This window comes from Puma concolor, chromosome D2 (assembly GCF_028749965.1).
Source record: "Puma concolor isolate L17-30 chromosome D2, mPumCon1.1.hap2, whole genome shotgun sequence".
NCBI classification, from domain to species: Eukaryota; Metazoa; Chordata; class Mammalia; order Carnivora; family Felidae; genus Puma; species Puma concolor.
In genome coordinates, this window is record NC_141677.1 from 48421578 (window position 1) to 48433193 (window position 11616).

General features: G+C 46.0%; 1 protein-coding gene across 1 annotated transcript; it reads left to right on the forward strand.

Annotated features, from left to right (window-relative positions):
• Positions 1 to 225: 225 nt before the first annotated feature.
• On the forward strand, positions 226 to 10810 carry CD2H10orf53 (chromosome D2 C10orf53 homolog). The gene is made up of 3 exons (XM_025918410.2): positions 226 to 324; positions 9493 to 9612; positions 10541 to 10810. Exons 1-3 carry the CDS (start codon positions 228 to 230, stop codon positions 10603 to 10605), a joined length of 282 nt encoding a protein of 93 aa, XP_025774195.1. The 5' UTR covers positions 226 to 227; the 3' UTR covers positions 10606 to 10810.
• Positions 10811 to 11616: the final 806 nt, after the last annotated feature.

Genomic DNA, 11616 nt, shown 5'->3' on the forward strand with positions numbered 1-11616 from the left:
CTTGCACCCCAGTGATGGTGGGGCAGACACCCAGAAAGGAAGAACCCTCATCCCCATCCCTGACACAGACTCTCAGGAAGGGACTTGTGGGGAGGATCCTCAAGTTCCACCCCTACCCGCCCTGGCCCCGCCCACTGCCCCGTGGCCACACCCTCTCCCAAGGGCCTGCAGAGCAGTTGCCTAGCAGTCTGTATTGCGCCTTCACGCAGGCTGGGTGCTCGGCAGCCATGCCGAAGAACGCGTTAGTCATCTTGCGCTATGGGCCATACAGTGCAGTCGGCCTGTCTGTGGAGTACCGCACCTTCCGCCTAGAGGGCCTGCAAGGTGGGCAGCCGAGCGCCAGAGGGCCACCCAACTGCGTGTGCCCAGGCGTACCCCAACCTCTGAGCACCTGTGCAGGCGGTACCCTCTCCCTATACCTCCTTCCTTCCGCTGACCCAGACCAAGCACCATAACCTCTGGAGAGTCTTCCCTGAGCTTCTACTTTCTCAGGATGACTTAGCATCTTCCTCTGGCTTCTACTGCTTCAAAATAGGAGTGGAAACAAACATGTACTGGGAGCCCACTGGGTACCAGGCAGTTTATACAAATCATTTGAATGGGAAGGATCACATAATCCTGCTTAAACAGAAGATCAAGAATATTAAGTGACTTTTCCAAAGTCATGTGGCTGGAAAATGGTGGCGAGTCTACATTTTCAGCATTCAATCATGCAACAAACCTTTACTGAGCATCTGTGTTGGACACTATTCCAGGTACTGGGGACATACTTGCAAACAAAGGTACATGTCCTTAAAATGACCTTCTCATTGTTGACTACTAGTTAACAGTTGTGCTGAGCCTCCAACAGAGGAATGTGATCAGAGTGGGGCCTGCCACTGGCTATAATTGGAGGGGAGAGGGGAAGATCTGGAAAGGTTTGTTCACTGGAATTATACTTGAGTTGAGCTTTAAAAAGTAGGGAGAGAAAACCAGGTAAAGAGAAGAAAGAGCATGCCAGACAGAGAAACTACAAAGGCTGGAAGCATGAACAAATGAGGTATTTGTTGAACTGCAAGAAGGATGAGGTTGGAGAGGTAGACAGGGGCAGATCCTGCATGGCCCTATGCAAGTTTCAGGTGGGGGTACGGGGTGGGGGGGTCAAACTGTGGCTGTCTGAGGAGAACAGAGCAGAGGGGGCCAAGAATGAAGTGAAGAGACAAGTCAAGAGACTTCGGGTGGTACAAGGGAGAGATGAGAGTAGCTTGGACCAGGACAGCCATAGAGGGGCAGTGGATTAAAGTAAGAGGAAGGACAAAAAAAAGTAAGAGGAAAGAGGTGGAGGGGTGGGCGAGGGTCAGGAGGATATCCTCTGGATCCAGTCAGTGTCTGGCTTGATCAAAGTGCTGATGGATGGAAGTGCTCTACACTGAAGATGACAACACAGATGGACTGTAATTTGTAGGAACACGCTCCATTTCGACCATATTAAACTTCATGTGTTTTCAGCTGTGTAGATGGAGGTACTGAGTTAGCTCTGCAGTTCTAGAGCTCAGAGAAAAAGTCTGAACTAGAGATAGAATGGTCTGAGTCAGGGACTTGGGGATCACATATAGAACGAGAAGAGAGCCCAGGCCTGGGTCTTCAGTCTTCAGTGCTTTTAAATGCTCTAATTTCCCATCGGAAACTTCTCACCAGCTTTCCCTCCCTGGCTTCATGAGGTTTATTGTATGTCTCAACAGTCTTTTGCCCAGACAGCTATGCATTTTTCATTTCCCCGCACGCTGCCCACAGCTTTTCCACCTTGTGTGAGTTCCACATTAGGTGAAACATAGACGAGGGCCTTGTGCCAGTCCCTAGGGAGCCCCCAGACAGGGAGGAACAGACAAACAGGAATTTGCAAAACATGGTTTGCTTTGCTCCCTCTAGACATGGGGACGAGGACCCACACTGGGGACAAGGGCTATTATCTTCAAGGCTGCCAGCAAGTGAGGGAGGAGGTGAGGCAAGGACAAGTAAAGATGCCACAAAGCTTTCTTAGCATCTTAAAGTTGGCTTTGTCTTGACCCAGTGTTTACTCTTTTGCCAACTTTGTTTTCCAGAGTTCTGACAAAGTTTGTTCTGACAGTTTCTGCTGTTTTTTTGACAACAGAACGTTAATGTCTCTATGGAGGAATGGGAGTTTGGAGTGCCTACTCCGCCATTGTGCTGATGCCTGCAGACCCTTTTTAATTATGTTTCTTGCTGCTGCCATAGCAAGCATGACTATATAGAGTCCAACTAGATCATTTCGCTACCAAGAATTATATTAAAGGAGAATACATAAACATTTTGTTATAACCTACAAATTATAGGTATTGAAGTAGGGGATACTTCCCATCTAGTTTGTACACAAATCCCATGGATCAACTGGTCACCTGTCTCCTACTTGCGCTCTTGGCACAGTTGGCAGAGAAAATGGCATGAGCAGAGGTCAAGTGCAAGGACTCTGAAGTCCAACCAATCTAATTTTGAATGGGTCTCCACCATTTAGTAGCTCTGTGGCCAAAGCCAAGATCAAGTTATTTCACTTTTGCAAGCCTCAGTTTACTTATTGGTAAAATGGGAGCAGATCCCTACCTCGCTGATGTGAGATTCCAGTGGGAAAATGCAGAGTCATGAATACCATACCTGCACATAGTAAATGTTCAACAAGCATTCGTTCTTATTATTTCAGGGCACGGGGTTACTAGGAAGGGAAGGAGGGAGCCACATGGGGCAAGCTGGGGAGCAGCAAGCCGCTGGGTCTGGCTGGAGGATGGTCACAAGAGTCACGACTATTTTACCCTTGGCAACAGGGAGCCAGCAAAGTTTCTTGAGCTAAAGAATCATGAGATTAAGGATGTGCCTTAAGAGGCCAATTCTCAGGGGCGCCTGGGTGGCGCAGTCGGTTAAGTGTCCGACTTCAACCAGGTCACGATCTCGCGGTCCGTGAGTTCGAGCCCCGCGTCAGGCTCTGGGCTGATGGCTCAGAGCCTGGAGCCTGTTTCCGATTCTGTGTCTCCCTCTCTCTCTGCCCCTCCCCTGTTCATGCTCTGTCTCTCTCTGTCCCAAAAATAAATAAACGTTGAAAAAAAAAATTTTAAAAAAGAGGCCAATTCTCAAGGAAGAGATTTAGGGAGGAGAAGTGAGAAAAGATTAATTATTAAGAGATATTAAGAGGTTAGAAATTACGTTCTGAAGTTCAGGGGAAAGACAAAGGCAGATTTGAGTCAGAAGCAGTTATGAGTTTAAATTACATCTATGTGCTGATGGCTCCCAAATTTCTCTCTCCCATCAGGATTTCTCATTGCCACTGGGGTGTTTAGTAGGCATCTCAGACTAATATGTCCGAAGTTTCTAAACCTAATACCCACCCCACACCAGCCCCTCTGCATTCTCTCCCTCTCAGTTCACACAGCTCTGTTCTTTTAGTTACTCAGGCCAAAAACTTTGCAGGCAAATTTCTGTCCTCTCTTTGCTTCACATTCATCACAAACACCATCATCTCCTGCCTGGATAAGTGCCCCTATCTCTCTGCTGAGTTCCCTGTGACCACCCTTGTCCCCTGCAGTCTGTCCTCAGCACCAAAGCCGGGTGATGCCTTTAAACTTGAGTCTAGCATGGCCTGTGCCTCCAAGAACATCCTGGTGGCTCCCAGCTCACTCAAGGGAGAAGTCAAAGGCTTGCAGTGGCCTATAGGTGTCCTCCCTGACCTCGTTTCCTCTTTCACTACACACTCTGTACCCTCAGTCACTCAGCTGCAGCCACGCCGACCTCCTCATTGGCCCTTGAACACCCCTGGTGCACTTTGACCTCCAGGTGTGGCAGCTGCTCCACCTGGAATGCTCTTCCTCCAGATTCCTGCATTGTCCTCACTCTTCACTCCCTCGCAGCCTCTGGGTGTTTCTTAAGTCACCTTCATCAACAGCCGTTCCTTGAGCATCCCTATCAAAAACGTCAACACCTCCCTCTGCCTGCCTCTTCCCTATCTCCCTTCCTTCCTTCTTTACTTCTTCCTAGTGCTCATAAGTTTGAGCACACTCTTTTTCTAGGCCCTCATTGATCAAGACTCCATCTTTTTCTAGGTGAAACGTACATTTCACCTGTTTGCCGGGAGGTTTGCTTCAGGATAGCAGGGGTTCTGGTCTGCCCTGTTCTCTGTTGTGTCCCAGTGTCCAGAACTGTGCCAGGCATATCTTAAGGGTCAATAAGCATTAAATAAATAAAATTAACCTGAATGGAGCTGAACACTGGATCCACAGGAGGTGAGACTTGGAGAGAAATCAAGGAAAGACAGAACCGGTGAACAGGAGGACCTTGGCAGTGGCCCCTCTGAGGGGCGCAGAGGCAAGAGAGACCCCAGAGACAGAGGCAAGTGAGATGATTTCAAGACGAAAATGGCTACTGGGCACCAAACTGTTAAATAGGAGTCATTTCTAGTAAAGGTGAATTCATGGTTAATGAAGGACATAGAAAAAAATATTCTCAGAGACTTGGGATAGGAAGGCAAAATGGTACAGAACTTTAGAGGCCAACTTGGCCATGTCTTAAAATTTAACCATATACTGTGGAACCCAGCTATTCCATTTCTCAGTCTCTCCCATGTATACATAAACTTGTACATGTACACAGAGGGATGCCCAGGAATGTTTCCTGCAATGTTCTTGCTGATAGTGGAAAATTGAAAACAACCGGAGAAAGGACCAGCTTGAATACATTGCAGTACAGCTGTCACATGAAATGCAGTGCAGCTGGTCCATGTATATATTGACAGAACTGGATCACCACGACATGACGTTAAGGGAGTGAGGTGTGTTCCTGAATTCCATGTACACTGTGATCCAACTTCCACTGAAAAGGACAAAGTGGGGGGGAGGAGGAAGAATTATGGGTGATTTAAAATGTTCTGTCCTATAATTGTAAGGTTTTTTAAAAATTGTGGGTCTGCATCACATTTATAATCTGATAAAAATTCATGGGGTGCCTCAGTGGCTCAGTCAGTTAAGTCTCCAACTTTGGCTCAGGTCATGATCTCATGGTTCATGAATGAGTTCGAGCCCTGAATCAGGCTCTGTGCTGACAGTGTGGAGCCTGGAGCCTGCTTCGGATTCTGTGTCTCCCTGTCTCTCTGCGTCTCCCCCGCTTGTACTCTGTGTGTGTGTCTCTCTCAAAAGTAAACATTAAAAAAAATTAATCTGATAAAATTTTAGAGTTTAAAATAGTTTTGGGTAGTTTCTTTATTTTTTTCCAGCAGAAGTATTTTAAAGAAGTAAGAGGGGCGCCTGGGTGGCTCAGTCGATTAAGCGTCTGATTTTAGCTCAGGTCATGATCTCACAGTCCATGAGTTTGAGCCCCTCTGTGCTGACAGCTCAGAGCCTGGTGCCTGCTTTGGATTCTGTGTCTCCCTCTCTCTCTGCCCCTCCCCTGCTCATGCTCTGTCTTTCTCTGTCTCAAAAATAAATAAAAACATTTTTAAAAAAAGAAGTAAGAAAGGAGATGAGTCAGACTATCAGTTTACTAAGAGGGGCGGGAGAACTGTGTGAGCCACTGAATGTGCTGATGGTTCTCCACCTCTGAGAGCACAGGATCAAGAGAAGGTGGGCTGAAGCCTTCATTGGCAGGAGGTTAAGATGTAGGGAGAGATGAGGAAGCCAAGGGCACAAGCAGTTCTTCCCACAGTAGGGGAGGGGAAGGAGTATCTTGACAAGATCAAGGGGAGAATTTTTATGGTTGAAGAAGCACATTGCAAGCTATCAGCAGGTGGCTGATGTTTAAAGTTAGTTTGTGTATCCCTGAATGATGATTCATATCGTACCAGCAGCCAACATTCACTGAGGACTGGTGACAAATGCCAGGGTGTTAACAAAAGCAAAGCAGGGAGTATCTGGTCCCCCCCCCACCCCCGCGACCCCGTTCTGCTCCACACTCCCACCACCACTTTAGAGTCAATAGTAACATCACACCAAGCAGAGTGGTGCATTCACAGGTCCCCATCTGTAAAATCTGCATCTGAATTCTGTATGTTTCTTTAAAAATCATAGCCCTTTATCATTTCCTGAAGTCCTGCTGGCTTTGGAAATATGCCTGATATTTCCTGAACTTACTGTGCCTTAAGGAATCTGAAAATTTTTGTTCTTTTTTTATTACCCACAAGTTATAATGGTTCAGCAAAAATGTCTCTATTATGAACTCAATATTAATGAAACTAAACTATGTAATGCTTAACCAAAGTCCTAAGTGATCTCCTGACCATGGTTGCTCCTTGTCTACTGTCCTTAAGTCTGCCAAATGAGCTGCTAAAAGGAACTAAAAGGAATTGAAACCAACCCATAAAAATTGGATCTATGCTTATTTAGCGACAACACCCTGTGTGCCATTCTCCTGTCCCTAGCTATGCATTAGCTGCTCACATCAATGGTCATAGGCATTTCATCTGTGCCCAGCAGAGAAGGGGGAGATGTCTGTCTGTCTGTTTGCCTTGACTTCCTAACTAGCAGTGTTTAAATCCCTCCCAGATGGTGCCCAATTCCGCCAGCACTGAGAAAAGGGAGGCTTTTCTGTTTCCCTTCAGCTTACCCAGATCCCCCTTGAAGGATGATGTGCCACTTCAAAGAGGCAGGCATTCTGCGGGTGGCCTTACAGCTTCTGGTTGATTTATGCTGGAGTTTAGCTACCGCCTTTGGAAAGACTTTGTTGCATGGAGTGTGTTTATCTGACCTTTCTTTGAATAGACAACCCCACAGCAGCTCGTAGGAAAGAATGGGTCCTCCATGTAGAGAGGTGGCATTTGGATGAACTGCAGGAATTCTGGTGCTTCTCCAGGTTTGATCCCTTAAGCCCGCACTGACCACCCTACAGCTGGGCTCAACACACCCCAGACTGATGACAACGGGGCAGGCATCCTGTGGGGGAATATATGATGTGGGGTCTGGGGTGGCTCATCGCTTTAATAAGAATCAGACTTAGGTCACTCAAGATCCAAGAGAGTCATTGGAGATTCCCAGCACCATTGAATTGAGTTTGTTTATTTAACAAGCTATATTAACACCAAGCATCTGGTGGGGTTGGGTTGGGGGGATTAGGGTCAGTGAGGGAGATGTGCTCCCTTAAAGGCCCCGAGAGCCCATGCTTTGCGAACCATGTAGAAAGTGAAGTGAGAAGTGGTATGCTGTCTTAAGAGGGTCTCTCCTGTAGGGCTTGATTTGCTCAAGTAGGAGGCAGATTCTCATTATTTGGCACCCCCACTTCCACAGGGTGGATTATTTGGTACATCAAATCCTGTTTCTTAGATTCGCTTTGCCATGAAAGAGCGCTGCCTTTCTCATAAAAGTAACCCCAGACCCAGATGCTATGTGAGACTCAGACAGGGCTCTGCCCTCTGAGAAAGGAAAGGTCTGTGGACTGCCGAAGGGTGTGCGCCTTCCCAGGTCTCCTCGTGCAGAGCCCTTCCTCACTTACACTGCATTACAGTGAGCAACTCCAGACACAGTCTGTGCCTCCTTCTCTCCAGAACCCCCAGGCCTTAGAGAGTCGCTGTTGTGTGTTAGTAGTATAGAGGTAACACCTTGCCTCCAGAGATGGGGTTGGAACAGAGAAGCTGTTTTGTTCCTGATTTCTTCCTACCAAATTGAAGTACATTTCCCAGGAACATCTTCTGACAAGGCAAAGCCAAGGTTCTGGAGGCCAAATTGCCCCCTACCCACTCACTTGCAACTTTTCCCTCTCAGGCTACACATCCCCTCTCCTGATGGGGTGCTGCTGGGAGAGTGTATACTTCCCAGAAATCTCTGCCTATAGACTGCCTTTCTGCTTCCTAGACTGTCCCCTGGCCATCCCAAACAAGGCATTAGTCCAAGCTCAGTGCCTTCCTCCAAAGATGTTTAATACAAGACACTTAAATAGGATACAATAACATAAATATGCCAGAGGAAAAGATGCGGGTGTTCGTAGAGAGAGGCGTTAGCCGATGCAGGGTCAATTAGGGCTCCCGCTGGGTGCCCAAGGAGCGCTATCTCGTTGATGGAGATCCTCACTGAGTTACTCTCTGAAGTTCCTTTCCAGAAGTGAAATTAAAATCACGCAATTAAAATGTTCACAGTTGGGGCTGGATGTTCTTGAGCTGATTGAAAGATGAAGAAGTGGACACGCCAACATTTTGAAGCAGCAATTGTCTCTGTAATTAAGTGCAATTAACTGACATAATTGTCTGCTTTTCTGCACATAAGACTGATTGCAATGCTAAGACTCAAAAAAAAAAAAAAAAAAAAAACACGCCCTTCATTGGATTCCTCATCCCAACCTAACCAAAATTCTCACTGATGCATGAAGACTACCAAAGATGGTGACTGAGCACACCGACTCTACCACCAATGTTACAAGGTGAACATGTCAGGAAAACAGAGGACAGACATGTTAGAGAAAACAGAATCCCATGCTGTTCATGCACATCATTTCTCCTAAACTCCTACACTTTTGCGTTTCCACGTTAGAGAATAGATCTAACAACTTTTCCATGGCTCATCTCTAGGGAAGTGATAACCAAAAAGCAACTTCCAAAGGTGTGAATAAAAGTTCAGTTCATTAGCTTTAAAACAAAACAAAAAATAAAAAGCATTTTATTTCTCCTTAGTATAGAAAATCTGGAAAATGCTGGAAGAATAAAGACAAAGAAGTTTCACACACTCTTACCAGAGAGATAACCACTGAATATTTCTTTTCTTTTCCTATTACATATACATACTCTAATTAGTAGTGAAGATGTGTTTTCATATATGCTATACAGGTACCCTGACTGTTTGCACATATTACAAATATTTTTCTTGCTATTAAAAAAATGAATAAACATTTTCTGAAATGATCAGAAAAAAACTCATCATATGGACCTATCATCTTCTTATGATTTGAACAATAGGTTATACAAAGTATTTTCTATTATAAAACTGCAGAAAGGAACCTCTCGTTACAAAAGTCTGCCTGTATTTCTGTTTTGTTTTGTTTTGTTTTGTTTTTTCCTGAGGAAGCTTTCTTATAAGCGCATATCCCCTGGCCAGAGTTTATTCTGTAATTCTAAAAATTTTTGAGGCTTTTGAGGCTTGTATTGCCAAATTAACTCCAGAAAGGTGGCCAATTTCTATTTCCATCAGCAGGATAAGAAGTTACCTAATTCCCCCCATCCCCTCCAGCACTGAGTATCATCTCTATAAAAAAAAGTTCAAAAACTCTTCCTAGAGACATCTCCTATTTCCACATATCCTATGGGTCTGGGGCAAATTGCAACCAAAACCTGAATTGCTCAGGTCTCTGGCTGTGCTTTCCAGAAAAGGTGAGGGCACACCGGGCCAGCACCAGGTAGGTACCCAACAGGGCAACTGGAGTTATAGCCACGGGCAACTGGAAACCAAGCCAGCTGCTGGCATCCATGAGAACATCCGCATGGCAGGTTAATCTAGAGCCTGTCCTCATGCCACCCACACTCCTCTCCATCTTTTCCAGCTGTGTTGGCCAGAGATGGACACAACGTCATCCTAGAAAAGATAGAAGACTGGAATGTGGTAGAACTCATGGTGAATGAAGAAGTCGTCTTTCACTGCAACATCAAAGACCTGGAATTTGGTAAGTCCTTCAGCACTGCTCTGCTCCCAAGCAGCATTTTGCCTTCTCTGAAGTGGGCTCGATTTCTAGTTGAAGTGGCCAGTGGGTTAGGACCAGATTCAAATTGGACTTTTTTTCTGAGTCTTAAATTCTTACTCAAAGCCCTGTGTACATGAGTAAGCACATCCTAAACCACACAAAGTGCTTGATGCTCTGGGTTCCTTCCTGGAACACTGGACACAAAAGAGGGACAGAAAGAAAAATGAAGTTTTAGCCCCAGATTTCAAATGATATAACAGGCACTTAGGGGTAATAGGTTTGGGGGTTTTCTTTTATTCTTTCTTTTTATTTTCACATTTTAACAATGTGTGTTTTATTATCATTTGCCTTCAAAACAGGTTTGTTCCATTTGATTATTCTACCTAGGCTTGCTAAGACAATTAGAGTCGACATGCCCTCAGTGCATGGCATTATCAGTGACATTCTAGGGATTTCATTGCCCTGGAGAGCTTCCTACCTGGCAGGCTGGCATCGCACATACCACACTCTGCTCAGAAGTAAAAGTTTTTGCTGTTATTATACTCTGTCGAAGGCTAGTTAACAATTTAAGTGACTGTGTACTTTGAGACTTGTCTTCTAGTGGAAATCGTACATGTCTTACATGACATGAAACTGTACAGAGGGGCGCCTGGGTGGCACAGTCGGTTAAGCGTCCGACTTCAGCCAGGTCACGATCTCGCGGTCCGTGAGTTCGAGCCCCGCGTCGGGCTCTGGGCTGATGGCTCAGAGCCTGGAGCCTGTTTCCGATTCTGTGTCTCCCTCTCTCTCTGCCCCTCGCCCGTTCATGCTCTGTCTCTCTCTGTCCCAAAAATAAATAAACGTTGAAAAAAAAAAAAAAAAGAAATGGTACAGAAAGCTGGTCAAAGGAAAATTGTATCTATTTCCCTAGGAGGTGATGGTAAACTAGACCCACTGTGCGAAGAGGCCAGGATAGCCATCCTAAACGCCTACTGATCTCCTCACCCAGACAGGCACCTCAAGTCAACAGCACAGCAGCTGCCTCTGGCAAACAAAAGCAGTCATTCCAGGATGCTGGGCTCTGACAGTCTAAAGTAATGCAGGCCTGTCCTTCAGCCTGCCCACCATAAGGTCTCTCACCTGGCTGCGAGGGAACAAGCCCCCCCCCCCCAAAATAATAAAAGCACATCATCATTTGCAGCATCTTTCAATCTCAACCCACAGGGAGAGTCCTCCAATAACAGGTATGCGCTGAGCTGAAGGAAATAATAAAATGCAATCTAATAACAGAAAGCCATGCTGTACTAATAACACAGAGTTTGCCAGGAGCATCTGAGATTCCATTCTCTAGTAAGGAAAGAGCTAGGAGCAGGTAAAATTAAAGATTGTGGGGAAAGGGGAGCAGGAGGGAGAAGAGTGTCCCTTGAAAATCTGAACCCAGAGTTAATGTCGGTATTTGGAAACCTGGCTATTTCTACAGGTTGATTTCTTGCCTCCAATGTAATAATATTTTAAGTGTTCAAATACAATTCCCTAAAGTCAAATCGCCAGTTATTCTTCATAACAAGAAAAGTATCTGCCCTCTTTTGCATGAGCCATCCCAACAAGCTGTTCTGCAGAGGGCCAGAAAGAGCCCAGGGCAGACGGGGAAGTGGCTGCTTGTCCCTCTGGAGGAACACACAGCCCTGCAGGGTTAAAGAAGGTTAGTCATGGGCAGTGTAAAACCAGCTGTGTCAAAGTGACGCTCTTTGTACTTTCAGGTCCTGTGCGCCAACTGTAGCATCCCTTCTTAGCTATAGAGACATGCAGATACCGATCTAATGACGTTAAATGTGAAGTCATGGTAAAAATGCATCACACCTTGTAGGGGAGAGATGAGTTCCTTCACAGAAGACTCTGGGCACCCTGGTGAAAGAGAAGGGCTTTCAGGGCCTCCACAAGGCCACCGGCTGACTCCCAGCGCAGCCCCCTTGGGGAGGCAACCACCCTGCTCCCCGCGGCTTCACT